The sequence below is a fragment of the Giraffa tippelskirchi genome, chromosome 8, assembly GCF_054371585.1.
Source record: "Giraffa tippelskirchi isolate mGirTip1 chromosome 8, T2T-mGirTip1v1.2.pri, whole genome shotgun sequence".
Taxonomy (NCBI): Eukaryota; Metazoa; Chordata; class Mammalia; order Artiodactyla; family Giraffidae; genus Giraffa; species Giraffa tippelskirchi.
The window spans coordinates 140,544,710-140,563,415 of NC_137282.1; the positions used below are offsets into that span (position 1 = coordinate 140,544,710).

At 46.2% G+C, this 18,706-nt stretch overlaps 1 protein-coding gene across 7 annotated transcripts in view; it reads right to left on the reverse strand.

Annotated features, from left to right (window-relative positions):
* The window catches only part of TRAM2 (translocation associated membrane protein 2), a 145,101-nt gene that overhangs the window by 67,001 nt on the left and 59,394 nt on the right, over positions 1 to 18,706 (reverse strand). For 5 of the 7 annotated variants that reach the window (XM_081517371.1, XM_081517373.1, XM_081517375.1 and 2 more), the window contains 2 exons: positions 15,701 to 15,779; positions 4,127 to 4,345 (listed from right to left, as the gene is read on the reverse strand). Coding sequence is in view for 2 of the 7 variants with exons in the window: in XM_081517366.1 (XP_081373492.1) it covers positions 15,701 to 15,748 (48 nt within the window). In the remaining 5 variants the exon portion in view is untranslated. The remainder of the gene's footprint in view (positions 1 to 4,126; positions 4,346 to 15,700; positions 15,780 to 18,706) is intronic. The other 2 variants (XM_081517366.1, XM_081517365.1) reach the window with 1 other exon arrangement.

Below are 18,706 nucleotides of genomic sequence, written 5' to 3' on the forward strand. Positions count from 1 at the left end.
TTTTCCATCTGTGAAGAGGTTTTCAAATCTTCAAACTGCAGACATATTTCTATTAGGTTGAACCCTATGGAACTGATCTCTTTATGAGTCAAAACTGGAAGACCAGCATTTCATATGGTTTAATCTAATTGTTCCCTTGTGTTTAAACATGACCATTTCTAGAGGATGTGGTGGTGGGAATTTCTTGCCAAAGATGAGATGTTGCCAACCTTTTAATATTCCCAAGAGTTTAGTTGGAAAGTTCTGATACACAGTTAGGTACTATAACCTCCACATTTATAAATGAGAAACATGATATATAGGGGATGCCTTCCTGGCTGAAATTGATGACTGCCAGCTCCAGACCTTTCCAAATATAACTGAACAACTAGACTTGGGGTTTAAGTTTAGCTGTATGATTTATATGTTATTACCTTGAAACCCCAAGAAGGAAGTCCTAGATGCCTACTTCAGCTGTCACAACCATCTCTAAGTCCTAGCTTCAAGACCACCTTCAACCCAAATGGATCTCTTCCCAACCTTTCTCATGCAACCAGTCATGGAGTCCCATGAATTCTTACCTCACAATCTCTCCCACCAACTCTCACCTCCACTATTCACCTGGGCCACACTAATTACCCATGATACAATGACTCCAATATCTCCCCCCTTCACACATTACTCCACTAGAAACATCTACTGAGCACCTACCAAGGGCCAGAAACTGTGCTAGTTACTGAAGACAGAAAGATAGCACAACCCTTGGTGGTGGTTTTAAAATATGTCCTCAAGTTCTTTAGTATTTCTCCCAAGAAGAGATAGTGATTAACTCCCCTCTCCCCCTTGAGTGTGGGCTGGATTTGGTGGCTCGCTTTTAACAAACAGAATAAGTGATAGTCATAAAGGCATTTTGGTTTTCTTTCTTTCTTGTCCTGGATCACTTGCTGGGGGGGGGGGGCGGGGGCGGGAAGTGGGCTGCCATGTTGTGAGGATACTCAAGCAGCTTTATGGAGAGGTCCCTATAGACAGGAACCAGGACCTCCAGCCAACAACCAGTGCTAACTTGCCAGGCTTCTGCATGAGCCATCTTGGAAGCAAATCTTCCAGCTCTGATCAAGCCTTCAGATGACCACAGCCCTGGCTGACCTCTTGACAGCAACTTCATGAGATACCCCTAGCCAAAACCAGCAAGGTAGCCTCTTCCAAATTCCTGACACACAGCAACTGTGAAATAATAAACATCTGCTGTTTTAAGTCATTGAATCTGGTTATCATTTGTTATACAGCAAGAGGTATGCTGGAGCTTACAATCTATTAGAAGAGACAGAGGCATCATTACAATTCAGTGTGATGATGGTGACTCTAAGAACAGTTTGAAATATGTACCCTATAAGGACAAAGAAAAGGCAACTTAATTCTGGTTGGGGTATTGGGAAGAGGACGTTCAGGCTGGACCTTTGGTACGTCTGTTCTCTATTTTACTAATAGAGAATGCAGAAGAGCAGTGTGAGATGAATTTTGGATAAGATGGAGCTAGATTGTAATGCGTTTCAAATGCCATGATAAAGAATTGTGCCTTTCAAGGTATACATATATCAAAACACCATGAATATCTTACAATTTTATTTGTCAATTATACCTTAGTAAAACTGAAAATTTTTAAAAAAGAGAGAATTGTGACTTTGCAAACAGTGGAAAAAATTTTTTTTAGCATGACTGAATCTGTCTTTAGAGAGAGAACCATCAGGAATATAAAGATCATTTTGATTTAAAAAGAGTGGTATTTGGAAGACCAATTGAGAAACTATTATTACAGCCTAGTTAAGAAAAAAAAAAAGGAACCCTTCTCAATAGTGGTGATAAGAGTGAAAGGGCAGTGGATGATTTCAGGGACATTGCAAGGGTTCATTCATTGGATTTGGTGTTTGCTTTAATAAAGGATGTATAGACGTTGGAGGAGTCAAAACTAGGCTCTGGTGCTCATGCTCAGTCACTCAGTAGAGTCAGACTCTTTGCGACCCCACAGACTGTAGCCCACCAGGCTCCTCTATCCATGGAATTTTCCAGGCAATGACCTAAATGATAGTGGGACCATTAAAAAAAATGTATATGGAACAACAGAGAAAGAACAGTCATAAGAGAGGAAAAGTGGGACCCTGCTTTGCACAAGCTGAGCCTGAGTAGTCCTTGATGCTTTGACAGGTCCGTTGGAAACCATTGGATTGGATTAAGGGAGGAAAGCCAGAATTAAAGGTTTTTGTGCTTCATCTGCAAGGGGACTGTTGAATCCATGAGATTAACCAAGTGTTCCAGGAGAGTGTGCTGAGTGAGGAAAAAGCCCAAACTCAGCAGAATCTGAGGGACCCCCCAACCCTGAGAAGGGAGGAGAAGGAAAAGGAAAGGGTGGGGTGAAGGAAGCTGAAACATAAGCATTTCATCAGGACAGGTTAAACCAGGCAAGATGAGAAGAGGACGAAGCCCCTTGATGTAGGCATTACAGTCTCCAATAGCCTACTTAAAAAAAATTTTTTTAATTGAAGTAGAGCTGATTTACAATGTTTCAAGCATACAGCAAAGTGATTCAGTTATATACATATTTCAGATTCTTGTGCATGCCCCTGCAGTGGAGGTGCAGTCTTCTTAGCTACTGGACGACCAGGGAAGTCCTTCCATTCTTTTTTAATGGCTGGTTAATATTCCATTGTGTATATGTCCCTTGGAATGCAAGGAGATAAAACTAGTCAATCCTAAAGGAAATCAACCCTAAATATTCATTGGAACGACTGATGCTGAAGCTGAATACTTTGACCACCTGGTGTGATGAGCTAACTCATTGGAAAAGACCCTGATGCTGGGAAAGATGGAAGTTTGCAAAAGGAGAAGAGGGGAGCAGAGGATGAGATGATTAGATAGCATCCCTGACTCAATGGACATGAATTTGAGCAAACTCCAGGAGATAGTGAAGAACAAGCCTGGTGTGCTGCAGTCCACGGGGTCGCAAAGAGTCGGACACAACTTAGCAACTGAACAGCAACAATATTCCATTGTATATCTATATCACATCTTCTTTATACATTCATCTGTTGATGGACATTTAGGTTACTTCCATGTCTTGGCTACACCAACAGTGTAGGAAGGTTCTGAGGCCTGCTCTTAATTGGATATTGGAGTGGACTTAACATTGGGTAGGAGATTGAGAAAAAGAGATGAGAAAGTAGTCTATTCTTTCAAGAAGTTTGGTGAGAAAATGGATGGTGTTCTTGGGAGATATGGAGGATCCAAGGAAGGATCTTTATTTTTTAAGATCAGAGAATGTTTGGAGACAGAGAAGAAACACTCAAGAGAGAGAGAGGGAAATATAAAATACTAGAAACATGGGAGATTGTGGATGAAACCAAGGAAGAGGCATGAGGGCTGCTCCAACAACAAAAGGAAGAAGGGAAACTCCTCTGAGCCTGGGACAACTACCTAAGATGGATGAATATATAGTTAGGCCTGGAGGTGGAGGAGATAATAACCTCTCACATTTATATTGTGCTTACAGTTGCCCCATAAGGGAGCAAGACAGTGATTACCAGCCCCTTCTTATAGCTGTTCTGAGACACATGAATGACCAAGGGCCACATAATTAGCAGGTTGCTGAAACAGGACTCAGACCAGAGGTCAGCACTGGGTCCCCTCTGCCTGCCCAGACTGGAGCCTTTGAGGCTTCCTAGAGCATAGCACTGATCAGGTAGGTGCCATCTGTCTCTCTCCACTTGTCCCATAGTAAAGCATTAGTCACTCAGCCAGGTCTGACTCTTTGTGACCGCATGGACTGTAGCCCACAGGCTCCTTTGTCCATGGGATTCCCCAGGCAAGAATACTGGAATGGGTTGCCATTCCCTTCTCCAGGGGTTCTTCCCGCCCCATGGATTGAACCCAGATCTCCTTCATTGCAAGAAGATTCTTTACCATCTGAGTCACCAGGGAAGCCCAATTGTGGGGACTGATAATTCTGAAATACCAATTCTTAACTAAACTGGAGTAGACTCTTTTTAGACCACACCCTGTGGTTTCTACATTCTGTGTCTTTGTTCCCCTCACAAGACCCTTGTGCCATGTCCCGTTGCTAAAAGTAGCCAACCTTCAAGATAAAGGGCATTACCTCTTCCTTCACAAAACTGTCTTCAGGGCATTCAGGCTGGACACATCACATGGCACCTGTGTACTCCTCTCAGGAAGCAGCAAGTTCTCCTGCAACCAGTGGATTTTCCATGAGTTGTACACGCCCTTTGAATGATGTCACCTTTCAAGGCAGGAATCTAGCCATTCACTCTCGTATCATGGTGTGTTCTCATCAAGTGTTGGTTAATCGAATAAATGGCTGAAAGAAAGATGCTATTGTCATGGCCGGTACAAGTATGACAACTATCCCCAACAAATGGAAAATGTCTTTTCCCTCATAACAAGAAGTCCTGAATTAGTTCATTCCCAGGTGTTTATGTGATTCATCCAACCCTGGAATCTCACTGTCCTCCCACTTTGCTTTTGTCTCAGACTTGTTCCTCATGGCTACAAAGGGGCTGCGACAGCTCCAGGTATTCTATCCTTCATACAATGAGACCCAAAATTCAGACAAGATGGAGAGGGGCATTTTGAAGAGTGAAGAAAACTTCCCCAGAAACCCCAGACTTTCCCGTCATGCCTCATTGACCAGATTGTACCACATGTCCATTCTTAATTCAATCATTGGCAAGGTGAGTGGAACTGACATGATTAGAGTAACCTCACCAAGAAGCCATCCTCAAAGGAGCTAAGACTTTCAGCCTCCTGTGAAGATCCTGACTACTGATGGCAAGAAAAAAGGGCTGGAAGACTGGTATGGAGCAGGCATCCGGAAACGTCTGCACGGTAATTTTTGTCAGGGCTTTTTATTATTATTTATTTATTTTTGACTTCGTTGCTGCACAGGCTTTTCTCTAGTTGTGGCTCCTGGGCTCTAGGGCATAGGTTCAGTAGTTGTGGCTCACAGTCTTAGTTGCTCCACAGCACGGGGGATCTTCCTGGATCAGGGATCGAATCCATATCTCCCGCATTGGCAGGCAAATTCTTTACCACGGAGCCACCAGGGAAGCCCCTTGTCAGGGTTTTTTACTCTGTATATTTTCACTTCTTTGCCTAATGGGATTCATGGCACTCTTGCCCGAAATGAGTCTGGCTTTCTGGTTTCTGTACAGTAAACACATGAATTTTGCAAATGTCACACACCTAACAGTCACTGTTGAAGTGTCTGGCTGACAGAGCTCCAACTTGACAAAGTGAAGTATTGTCGCTCTGGAAGTCTAGCATATTAAAACAGACTCCACACCACCTTTTGCCAAATGATGAACCATCTGATCTTCTTGCCTCCTACCCCACAGCGGTGTAGTGCAATCAGTGTACCAAGGTCAGGGCAGTGGAAGCAGTTAGCCCTGGGGGCAGGGACAAAGGGGTTGCATGATCTACAGAGAATTTTAAAACAATGATAAACCTTTAAAGGCATTGTGGCATCCTGGATTGAACTCTGGAACATAAAAAGGACACTAGTGAAAACATTGCTCAAATCCAAACAAAGAGTATAGTTTGGTTAATAGTGTTGTGCCAACGTTAATTTTTTTCAAAAAATGGACCACAGTTATATAAGCTGAGTGTAAAGTTTTATGAGGACTATCCATAATATTTTTGCAACTCTTCTGTAAATCTAAAATTATTTCAAAGTTAAAAGAATTTAAATGACAAAAGTGACTAAAAATAGGTGTTTCTTTTTTTTAAAATATCACCATGGCAATTCTAAGCAATGTTAGAAGTAAAAATACCTCCCGCTTGCCCAAAACTTTTGCTCTAAGTTCTAAACAATTATTATTGCTATTGAGTTTTTAATACTAAATATGTAACTTAGCCCATTTTTATTACTTATCTTTTAATAAGCATTGCATCCTATGTGAAGTTAATTCAGCTCTCATATATACGGCTGGCCCCTAATTTATGGGTTCTCAGATGCTCATATTTGTTTCAAGTAAGTTCATATGGGATTGGAATCAGTGGAGCTCAATTCCGGCACAGCCAGATCTCCACCCTCTGGTGCAACAGAAGCTTGCATTTGAACCACAAATTGGAAATAAACAATGATAATGATTTTACAGATAAAGAGACAAATTGTTACTTTAGTTCCGTCATTCTGTGTGACCACTTGCAGCTCTTATTTGTGTTTTAAAATTTAGAACAGTGAGACAGTACAAAATGCCATCATTATTTATTATTGTTATTAATTTCATGTCATGTGTCATGATTATTTCTGGTTTTTTGTTTTTTTTGGTGAAGGAGCAGAGTCTTAAAAAAAAAATGCCAGCTCACTATTAAATATACTAAGAGTCCAGGTATTAAAAACTACCTTAAAGATTATATAGCCCACTCCCCTCCTTTTAGAGACAATGAGAGGAAAGCCCATAAGACTGGTGAGTTGGGGCGAGGACAAGGCCTCCCTTCCTGGCCTGGAGCTCCCAGCCCAGTCTCAATATCCCATGCTCACTAGTCTCTGGCAGACAGGCAGTAACTCAGAAAAAACAAGTAGCTCGTCCAGTGGCAGCTAGTGACTCAGTGGCAGAGTAACACATGGGAACCAGGACTCCTAACCACTCAGGGCTCTAACCACTGCCCTCTATTTCCTCTTTCCAGCTCTCATGCAGCTGGAGACAGATTTATTCCAGACAACTAATGAATGTGCCATTCAGAAGGGAAGTGAGGGGCATTTTTAAGAAGAGACGCAACTCAAGTTAACACGAGAAATGAATACATTGCAGTCAGAATTCCTGCAACCAGAAAAATAACTGGAATACAACATTGGGGAGCAAAGGAACAATTTCAGATCTTGACTTCCACTGAGTTCTCCAATGTGGGGGGGCATCTTTAGATGGAAGCTATCTGGGAAACTTATCCTTAGTTTGTTTAAAAAGAAAGCAGTAACTATCAGAGCAGCAGCTCTGTTATGCAGTGGGCGTCACAGTGAGGAAAAGCTCAATGGAAAGATGGCTTATAGGAGCCACTGCCTTCCCCAACCAGCTTTCGCCCAGACTAGGGAGAAAGGGAGACATTGTTTTGATTACATTTAAGCACCTCTCTGTGGACCTTTGGTACCAGTCCATGAAATTCATCTCATCTTGATTCTCACATCACAGCCCAGGCTTCAGGAACCATTCACTTGTGAGCTGTCGATCAGGAACACTACATACAACCACTGGGTCTCTCTTTGTACAGTTCCCAACCACAATAACTGTTTATGGGTGCCTCGATCCCCACTGAGCAAATAATTGACCTCCTGCTTGTGTGCTTTCCCTGGTGGTTCAGACGGTAAAGCGTCTGCCTGCAACGTGGAAGACCCAGGTTTGATCCCTGGGTTGGGAAGATCCCTTGGAGAAGGAAATGGCAACCCACTCCAGTACTTGTGCCTGGAAAATCCCATGGACCGAGGAGCCTGGTAGGTTACAGTCCATGGGGTCACAAAGACTCGGACATGAGTGAGTGACTTCACTTTCTGTGTGCTTGAAAGGATGATGGGTGAGTCAAAGGGTGGGTGGATGAATGGATAGATGAGTGGAAGGGAAGACTGGTGTATGGTAGGATGGTTGGATGGGTAGATAGATGAATGAATGGATACGTAGGTTGAAGGTAGGTGGATAGGTGAATGAAAGGTTGGAAAGGTGGATGATTGGATGTGTGGATGGATTAATGGATCAATATGAAGGAATCTGGGCTTCCCTGGTGGCTCAGCCATAAAGAATCCAGCTGCCAAGCAGAAAATGTGGGTTGGATGCCTGGGTTGGGAAGATCACCTCGAGAAACAAATGGCAACCCACCCCAGTATTCTTGCCTGGGAAATCCCATGGGCAGAGGAGACTGGCGGGCTACAGTTTGTGGGGTTGCAAGAGTTGGACACAACTTAGCAACTAAACCACCACCATCATGAAGGAATCCATACCATCCCACATTTATATTGGTACCCAAGGTAATTCCATAGTGAAGAGGCCCCAACGGGAGTCTGCTTCCATACAGGAGGTGTGTTCAAGAACAAAGCTATATTTAGATTGGATAGAACCTTGGGGTTTATTTTAAGACCCTGAGAGATCGGAATCATAGCTTTTCATGTGTGCCTTAGTATTAAAAACCACCTCATTCTCTGCTACAGAATAGGTGCTAAGTGAATATTTGTTGACAAAAATGAATGAATGAATTATTTGGGAAACACAATGAAAGCTCCCCCTGACTCTGATATTCATCCTCACATTCTGATTCTCTGTGATTATATTCCAACATGAAAAGTTCATTCCTTTGTAAATCAAGTATGTGTCCAGAAAGTGTCCAGTTATGATGCAAAATATTCCTGGATGCTAAATACATTAAACCCTTTCCATCTGTTGTCTCTTTGGCAGGAATGAGTGGGTCACATTGCTGTTTCGCTTGATTCTTTGCTGGGCAAGCCCAGAGGTTTCTCTGACTGGGCTGAAGGACTTGTTGACGAGTGGGAGAGGGCCCTTCACCAGGCGGCACCAGGGTTCTGCAGAGGGAGACAAGACCCCTCTCTCCTGATCTTGGCAGCCAGCCCTTGGCCACTGCCCCTTCTCAGCAGCCCCTCCTCCTGATAAGAGAAGAATTCCTTGCTTTGTCCCCTGGGTTTCCACAAGCTGAGTGGGGCACTGAGGTGAGGAGAGAAAGAAAGAGAAGAGTAAGAGTGAGAACAAGGAAGTAAACATGAGAAGATGGGAGGCACGAGACAGTAAAGAGAGAAGCGAGGAAAGAAAGTGAGGCTGGATATAGGCAGTGGGTAGGAAAGAGAAAAAAAAATACATTCTCTTTGCAACACAGTGCTTCTAGTAATAATATCATCATTATCTCGCCTGACCAAATGTGCGAGGACTCTGTCTACTCACTATACAACATGAAAATGGAACGCGTTTCCATCAGCCTCATCAGAAATCTTGGCAGATACTGTCAGAAAGTGGTGCTGCTTCTGAGATGTGATTTTTCAATAGCAGATAGCGTACTTTTTGATTGGGGTTGGGAAAAAGAGAGAAAGGGAGTTGATCTGTGTTTTTTTCTTTCTTGTTTTAATCTTGAAATTCTTTTCCCCAAGGAGGTTTCGCCCTAGTCCACATCGAACTCCTTGGAACAGCCACGTCTGCATGACCAGGGGTCTGGGGCTGACCTGCAGTCTTAGGGCCACGCCAGCCGCTGTGCCAGGGCCTGTTCCTTTGAAATAGCCTATCTGCTCAGCCTCCAAGGCCCACCCTGCGAGGCCCTGACCTCCCCTACTCCCCACTCTTCATAGTTTCCAGTCCCCTCTTCCACTTCCGCCCAGACCTTGGTGTCCCTGTCCTGCATGGAGACGTCTGAAATGGACGGTTCAAGCAAAGAGCGTTTTGTTCCAGGCTGAAGCAGGCTCAGGGAGCCCAGCAGCGCCAGAGGTGGGAGTGAGCACCTCTGTCCGCAGACTGAGGCCTCGCAGTGTGCGGGCTCCCCTCGACCAGCACCACCTTTTCCTGGGAAGGCGGCCAAGGCCTGCGGCCCCGGGTAGGAAATCCCCAGTGAGAGGCCCTTCCTGAGCGCCACAGAAAATGCTTCTTTTCATCAACTCCAGTCCCCTTCCTTTCTAGCGTGAAGGCCCAATCACGCCCCCCTTCCTGGCCTTCCATACTCCACTCACATGCCAAGTGCCCCGCCCGGCGCCTGCTGGCTCCTGCACCCCTTCCCCGGCACCCTCGGCCGGCCTCCCCCAGCTCCTGGAAGGCCGCCTCCTCCCTGCCTCTGGGGCCACCCGCTCTCCCTCCAGCCAGCACCCTGGGACCTCCCAGCACACTCTTCCACGCTGTGACCCAACACCTCCAGGAGGCTCCCGTCAGGCTGGACAGAAAGGGTTTGTTGACTTTGCCAGATTAGCAAGAGGAGCAAATTCCACGGATGCCTCAGTCCCAGAGTCTCAAAGTTCAGACCTCCTGTTTGATAGCAGGAGCATGGTGATGGAGGAGGCCTGAGATCACAGGAGAGAATAACGACGACAGCCATTGCTCTTGATGGAGCAGTTACCAGCTGGCGCCCAACGGTCTCTGCCCTCTCACGAATTTCTAAACGTAATCCTCATGGCAACCTCAGCAGCAGGTACTGCTGGTAGCCCTGACTTACAGGAAGTAGAAGCCCAGAGATACTAAGTAACTGGCCGGGGTCCCAGGACAGTAGGAGGCAGAGCAGGGTGTGCCTGGGGATGGCACTCCTGTTCCCACCCTCGCCTCTCCGGACATGCCCTGGGGGCAGGAGGAGACTTAGATTCCAGACTGGTTCTGCCACTCCCCAGGTGGGTGACCTTAGGCCAGCCACAGTCTTTCCTAATCAGAAAAATTAAGAGGAAGAGGTGATTTCTTGGGGCCCTTCCACGTGGTGATGCTGTGACTTTTTCCCCTTAATTATAAAGGCAGTCAGAAAGATCTCCAAACTTTCTGGACCTGGGGTCAATCACAGGCAAAGGGATGGAGTGGGTGGCAAAAGTGATCTTCGGTGACCCCTCAGGGTTCCATCTACCATGTTTCCCTCTGTCCAGACCAGGCCTCTGGGGCGATCCCTGCTAATGCTTCTGCGCCCCCAAATCCTTGGGTGGATAAAAGAGGGTTTGTTGCTGTTGTTTAGTTGCTAAGTTGTGTCCGACCCTTTTTTTGACCCTATGAACTATAGCCCTCCAGGCTCCTCTGTCCATGGGATTCCCCAGGCAAGAATACTAGAGTACCATTTTCTTCTCCAGGGGATATTCCTGACCCAGGGATCAAACCCAAGACTCCTGCTTGGCAGGCATATTCTTTACCACTGAGCCACCTGGGAGGCTTCTTCCTGATTTTATGGACTGTTGCCAGTACCTGCAGGGAACTTGGCTTGTCACCCAGTCCCAGGGGAAAATCCCTAGTTTTCCCTAAGCCAGGGATAGTTAGCTCAGTCTCTTTTGCCTTTACTGGCTTACGAGATGGGTAGGTGTGTTAGTTTACTATTGCTGCCATAACAAATGAGCATTAAACAACACAAACTTATTTTCTTATGGCTGTATAAGTCAGAAGTCGGGTATAGATCTCACTGGGCTAAAATCAAGGCTGCAGGGCTGAGTTCTTTTCTGCAGCCTCTGGGGAAGAACTGGTTTCCTTGTTCCTTTAGGTAGAGGTAGAATTGAGCTTCTTGCAGCTGAAAGACTGAGGTCTCTAGCTATCAGCTGCGGGCCTTTATTAGTATCTAGAGGCCTCTCTCTTACATATAACCCCTGCCCCACACTACCGTCTCTGTCACCCATCTGGGTTTATGTGATTATGCCTTTTTGGGGTTTTTTTTTGGGGGGGGGGTGGTTTGGCCACACAGGATGGCTTGCAGGAACTTAGTTCCCCAACCAGGGATTGAACCCATGCCCCCTGCAGTGGAAGTTCAAAGTCCCAACCACAAGACCGCCAGGGAATTCCCATATGTGATTATGCTGAACATCCTAGAAATCTAGGATAGCCTCTCCATCTCAAGAATCTACCTATAACCTACAAAGTCCCTGCTGTTGTTTAAAGTAACAAATTCACAGGCTCCAGGGAATAAGAGTGTAATCGTCTTTGCAGGCCATTGTCTGCCTGCTATAGCTTGTGACCCACTGTGGCTGATGAGATACAGAGGAAATCTGCTGGGGCTTGGAGAAAGATTTTGCTCCCTGATACAATAACTTTGGGGCTTTCCTGATAGCTCAGCTGGTAAAGAATCTGCCTGCAATGCAGGAGACCTGGCTTCAATCCCTGGGTCGGTAAGATCCCCTGGGGGAGGGCATGGCAACGTACTCCAGTATTCTTGCCTGGAGAATCTCATGGACAGAGGAGCCTGGCAGGCTACAGTCCATGGGGTCACAAAGAGTTGGACACGACTGAGCGATTAAGCACAGTGCAGCATAATGATTTTGAGGTTTGCCCTACTCTTACCTACTTTAATTGAGGGGTTGTGAGCTGTGGCAACCATCATACCATGTTTGGCATCAACACCAGAATAAAAGCTGACACGCTGAGAACAGTAGTGGGAATATCAAAATGAAAAGAGTGTTTGGCCTTTTGATGACAATGTTGAGCCACTGAATCAACATAGCCTACTAACCTACTCCTGCTGGCCCTCCCTTTAGGGCTGGAGGAGGACCCTGTATTTCTGGTTATGGCCGGGGATTAGTCTTAGAGGAACAGATTGCCCATAGTCTACAATGTCGTGTGCTAGACTGTACGGATGTGAGAGTTGGACCATAAAGAAGGCTAAGTGCCAAAGCATTGATGCTTTCGAACTGTGGAGTTGGAGAAGACTCTTGAGAGTCCCTTGGACTGCAAGGAGATCAAACTAGTCAATCCTAAAGGAAATCAACCCTGAATATTCATTGGAAGGATTGATGCTGAAGCTGAAGCTCCAATATTTGACTACCTGATGCGAAGAGCTGACTCACTGGAAAGACCCTGATGCTGGGAAAGATTGAGGGCAGGAGGAGAAGTGGGAGGCAGAGGATGAGATGGTTAGATAACATCCCTGACTCAGTGGACATGAATTTGAGCAAACTCAATTTCTAGATAGTGAAGGACAGGGAAGCGTGGTGTCCTTGGGGTCTGGAAGAGTCAGACATGACTTGACGACTGAACAATAACAACAAAGACTGTACATCCTGGTTGAGAGGATTGTCTGAATTGCACCTGAACTTGCTGTATCCTTCAAACCTGGTGACTTGGACTGCTGGTTGTCCTCACGGCAGCTCAGTCTCCCCAGCGCTGCTCCAAGGAGTCTCAGCTTTTCCCTCCCTGTTAATCCTGTATTTTCAAATTCACATCTTACCTGCACTCTGCCCAGCTTGATAGTTCCGGTGTATTGTAATATCCAGACATCCCAGACTGCTGGCCATTCCCTGAATAGTCCTTCCACTTCCATATGCTTCTACACCGTCCCTTCAGGCTGGTCCCTCAATTGGAAATATTCTTTCTACACTAATATATTCACCATTAAATCCTTGCCACCATATTGTGATGCTGTTATTCCCTGGCAAATGATTCAGAAACATCAGGCAACTTATTTAAGGGGACTTGGCCAGTATGTGGCAGAACTGGGATTCGGATGCAGGTCTCTCCGACTTCAATGCCTGTGTCCTCTGACACCCTACATTTGGCATTTTAGAGACGGCAGGGAGCAGCTCAAGTCATGAAGGACTTGTCCCCTTCCCTGTCTTATAAACACCCTGAGGGCAGGGAGTGAATCATTTCTTATTGCCTCTCAGAGTTACAGTCAAGGTCAACAACTGCCTTGGGGGTTGGGGGTTGGAGGTCTGATTTGTAATGTTTTCTAGTGGGTAAATACCCCCATCATGGCTGATTTCAACATCCCATTGTGACCTTACTGAACCAGGAACTGGGAAGACCGAACAGTGTACAGCATCATAGGATGTTTGCGTTATAGGAGGTTTTCACCAACATTCCATTCTCCAGGGGATCTTCTTGACTCAGGGATCCAACCCAGGTCTCCTGCATTGCAGGCAGATTCTTTACTATCTGAACCACCAGAGAAGCCCACAGACACAATAGATGTGAATAATCTCAAGAACACAGATACCCACTCCAGTATTCTTCCCTGGAGAATTCCATGGACAGAGGAGCCTGGTGGGCTCTACAGTCCATGGGATCACAAAGAGTCAGATATGACTGAGCAACTGACAGTTTCACATTTTTTTCAACCTCAAGAACACAGATAACAGCAAATGCAGTAAAATCATTAGGAAGTGAATGAGTTTTGATCATTTCTTAAAATTTGTTTTAAATCCAGTTGCTTCTATTTTAATTGTATATAAGTTAATCTTTAGTAATTGTTGTGTTTAACCATACACTTGCAAAGTTCCTGAATACTTAACAATTAGGTTCACAACTGATTTGAGCCAACTCCAGCACGCCACTGCAGCAGTCTAGTCCCAGGCTTTGCTTTTAATTGGTTCTAGAATGGTGGTGAGGATGCTAATAAAAAGAACATGCTCATCTACTAATGAGCTTTAAATAGAGCTGGTAACTAGACTTCAATATTCTTTCCCTTGTCTGACAATGTCTTAGTTCCCTCGCTCATACAGAAGCCCAAACAAATAAAAGCTAGCTGAGGGTGGAGACCACAGCACAGCCAAGGCTCCAACTAAGGTCTGCGAAAACTGGACTCTGCCCCATGCCAGGGTGGGGCCCTGGGACTGCTTCCAGTTCAAAACAGTCCAGGGCAACTGGGCTTGAGCAAGTAACTGTCCTCTCTCCTCATGTTCCCTGCCCACACCCAAAGCCAGAGCAGTAACTGAAGAAAAAGTACCAGTCATGTCGTGGTTTTATCACATTCCAGAAAGGAAAGCGCCCCCAGGAACTGGGGAGCCTGAAAAGAAGCAACTAGATTGCTCTTTCCAAAGGCACAAAGAAGTGCTGTGAGGGGGGCCGCCTTAACCTTTTGTTATGGGTGCAGGCTGACGTCACTGGAAACTGGAGTGGGCAGGCGCGGCGTGGGGAGGGAGAGGGCCTCTCAGCGCTACCCCTGCCCCGGCCCAGGGGTTGTATTAAGACCATATATGGACTCGGGCTCAAACCGGCACCGGGGCTCCCAGAAAATTGCATTTCGGGATTAAGTCATTGCTACCAGCAAAAGGGAAGCCCCCAGAAAGGCTGGTCAGCATAAAGGAATCTGGCCAATTGTGGTCTGGCGTGGAACGATGAGGGACAGGGCGGGGGTGGGGTGGGGGTGGGGGGACGTGCAGCCCCTTTCCAGCCAAGCTGCTATTAGGAAGGAAGGCGAGAGCCGGAGAGCGAGCTGTGGGAGTGACTCTCAGCCACGGTTCCAGGGGAGGGGCTCGGCAGAGGACCCGCCCCTTTCCCAGACTCCCTCCTGCCTCGGAGGGACTGGGGCTCTAAAGGCTTTATCTCTGATTCAGATGCCGGGAAGAACTCCAAAATCTCAGATGTGGGGGGCACCTTCCCCAACTCAGGGTGAAGGCGGCTCTGACACTGCTCAAGGCACAGAAACCCTACTAGCCAAGTGAGGGACAGTCCAGGCTCCCAGTTACTCTGGGGTTGAGATGGGTTCACCTGGAGAAATCCGAGCAAGTGAACCCCCTATCTCTTCCCCTAAGTCCAGACTGGGTCAGCCCAGAGTGACATAACGGGGGGGCTTGGGAATCCAGGGAAACAAGAAGGGAAAGGGTCGGTTGAAAGTGATCTGGGAAAGTGGCTTTTAAAAGAGGGCCAATAAATTGGATTCAATTTACAAAGATTAATTAACTTGTTTTGCTGTTGTCTCAGCAATTGAGTGGCTTTAACTGTTTTGCTTTTTTTTAAAGGACTAGCTTGAATTACGTAAGGACACTTCTCTCTCTGTGCACCTCTTGATTTCATTCAAAAGACCAGAAACACGGATTACTCTCTCACAGTAAGAATGAACTGCTCCATAGGCGAGACGAAGAGAAATCTCACAAACATAAGGTGCAGAGAAAGAAGGCAGACACAGAGGAGGACTGTGAATCCCATTCATATCAGCTCAGAAACAGCCAAATCCATCTGTGATGTTAGAAGTCGGTATAGTGGTTCCTTTGTTGGTGTGAGTGGCTGGGAGGGGCAGGAGGGCCTCGGGGTGCAGTGATGGGCTCAGTCTTTGTCCAGATGCTACTTACACAGATGTCGATACACTGCGATGTCTGTCCACTTAGGATCTGTGACATGTATGTCTGTAATATTTCATTCAAAAGTTTCCTAAAAAATAAAACAATGTAATTTTGTAAAGTTGTAATAGCATAAGAGTGAATTCTTCTGTGCCAACCAAAACTAAGCCCCTGGGGTCAGTGTGGCCGATGTCAACCCCATTGCTGCTGTTCACTGATGTGGGGGTCTTGGGAGCCCAGCTCCCCACTTCTCACATCCTCTGATGCAGAAAAAAGGGGTGGGGTTTAATTAAATGCTCTCCCAGAGAAGACACTTCTTCCTACTTGTTTAGGTGAACATGGAACAGATTTAACATTTGCTTTGCCTGTCCTGTGATCTTGTCGAGGAAAGTTCTGCAGGCTTGGTGAGTCTACAGCTCAGATTTCACAGTCAAAGCACACATACACGTGTGCATACACATGTGCACATGTGGGAGTGTTGAGCCCCTCTCAGCATCCTCTCATCACCCATCGTCAGCCTTGACTTTCCCATTCATCTCTGTCCTCATCTCATCTCCACCTCCTTGATCTTAGTAAGTGTATTTGTCTCCTGGGGTTGCCATACAAAGTACTGCAGACTAAATGGCTTAAGACAACAGAAAATTTTCATCTCACAATTCTGGAGGCTAGAAGTTCAAGATCAAGGTGCTGGCAACCACGACAGGATCTTTTCTGTGCCTCTCTCCTAGCTTCGGGTGGCCTCAGTGATCCTTGGCTGGAGGATGATGGCTCCAATACTTTGCCTCCACTTGGCATTCTCTCATGACCTCTGTCCCTCTGTGTACATCCATGCCCAAATTTTCCCTTCTTGTTAGGGACACCAGGCATATTGGTTAGGGCTCCCCCTAATCACCTCATCTAAACTTGATGACCTCTGTCAAGACCCTATTTCTGGGCTTCTCTGGTGGGTCAGTGGTTAAGAATCCACTTGCCAATGCAGGAGACATGAGTTCAATCCCTAGTCTGGGAAGATCCCACACGCCACAGAGCCTGTGCACCACAACTATCGAGCTGTGCCTAGAACCCGAGCTCTGCCACAGTGAGAAGCCCAAGCACTGCAGCTAGAGAGGAGTCACTGCTACCGAAAACTAGAGAAAAACCCTCCAATACAGCCAGAAAAAAATCAATCAATCAATAGAATTACTTTTTAAAAGATCCTATTTCCAAAAACAGTCATACTCTGAGGTATGAGGGACTAGACTTTCAACATGTGTTTTTTTTGGAGAACACAATTCAACTCAACATCCAGTGACTAAAAGACTTCAGGAAAAACTAAAGTAACCCCCAGCTCTATACCCTGCCAGGAAAGAGTAAGGATTCCAGGTCAAGACCAAACCCCAAGAGGGATTTCCCAAAGTCCAGTGGTTAAGACTTTGAGCTTCCACTGAAGGGGACCCGGGTCCAATCCCTAGTCAAGGAACTAAGATACCACAAGCCAAGGGGAATGACCCAAAAAAAAAAAAAAGAAATTAAAAAAATAAGACTGAGCACCAAGAAACTTGAATAAGTAGTAATAATCTCTCGTGTTTTTTATCATACTTCCCGTACACAAAGCACCTTCACAATCAAAATACCATTTGGTTCCCAACAGTGAGAAAAGTGAATTTCCTAGATGGCTCAGTGGTAAAGAATCTGCCTGCCAATGCAGGAGACAAGAGTTCGATCCCTGGGTTGGGAGGATCCCCTGGAGGAGGAAATGGCAACCCACTCCAGTATTCTTGCTGGGATAATCCCATGGACAGAGGAGCCTGGCAGGTTACACTTCATGGGGTCAAACAAAGAGTCAGACACTACTGAAGCGACTGAGCACTCACACACACGTGCACTTGCTGGTGGAGAAAAACGGAGATGAAGTAAGAAAGATAGAAATGCAAGCTCTGGGGCCAGATTGCCTGGGTTGGAATCACAGCTCCATTTGCTACCAACTGCTTGACCATGGGAAGGTTATCTCTGTACCTTGGTTTCCTCACTCATCAAACAGGGATATACTGAGGATGAAAGGAATTAACAGAAGAAACACTTACAACAGTGCCTGGTACGAATGGATGAGCGTTAGCTACAGCAAAGTCAGGACACTAGACAGCGTCATCCACATTTTACAGATGAACTAGAGACAAACAGGGTGATTCAAGGCAGATCCAGAATGGATCCAGAACCCAGCACTGATTCATGGGTTTTTCTGGCCTGACTTGCCATCCTCTTTAGCTAATAATAACAACAATGACAGTTACCTCTCACTGAGCACACACTAACTGCCAGGCACTGTGCTTTATATACAGCATCTCATTTAATTCTCATAGGACTCTGTGAAGCTGGGCTTGTGATCCCTACTTTAGAGCTGAAGCACCCAGCTAGTGATGGGAAGCCAGGTTTTGAGCACAGGCCTCTGCAACCTCAGAGTCTGAGTTTTCGACCCCTTATGCACCATCTCCTTCCCTAATAGCTCAGTTGCAATGCAGGAGACCCCGGTTCAATTCCTGGGTTGGGAAGATCTGCTGGAGAAGGGATAGGCTACCCACTCCAGTATTCTTGGGCTTTCTTTGTGGCTCAGCTGGTAAAGAATCTGCCTGCAATGTGGGAGACAAGAGTTCGATCCCTGGGTTGGGAAGATGCCCTGGAGAAGGGAAAGGCTACCCACTCCAGTATTCTGGCCTGGAGAATTCCATGGACTGTATAGTCCATGGGGTCGCAAAGAGTCAGACACGACTGAGCGACTTTCACTATGCACCATAACCTCTGGAAAGATGACCACTGTAGTTGCTTGCTTTATAATCGTGGTGTTGCCAGGATGGACTGGGTGACGTTTGTAAGTTCCCCCAGGGTTAGAAAGCAGCCACTCCTAACCATCCTTCTCCCTATTGATACAGGCACTGGGGCCCCATAAGCATCCCATCTGCGCCCACGGAAGGATTTGCAGATCCGACACCAGAGCTTCGGGTGCCAACCCCGGGAGAGAAGAGACGCCAGATGAGAGCTTGA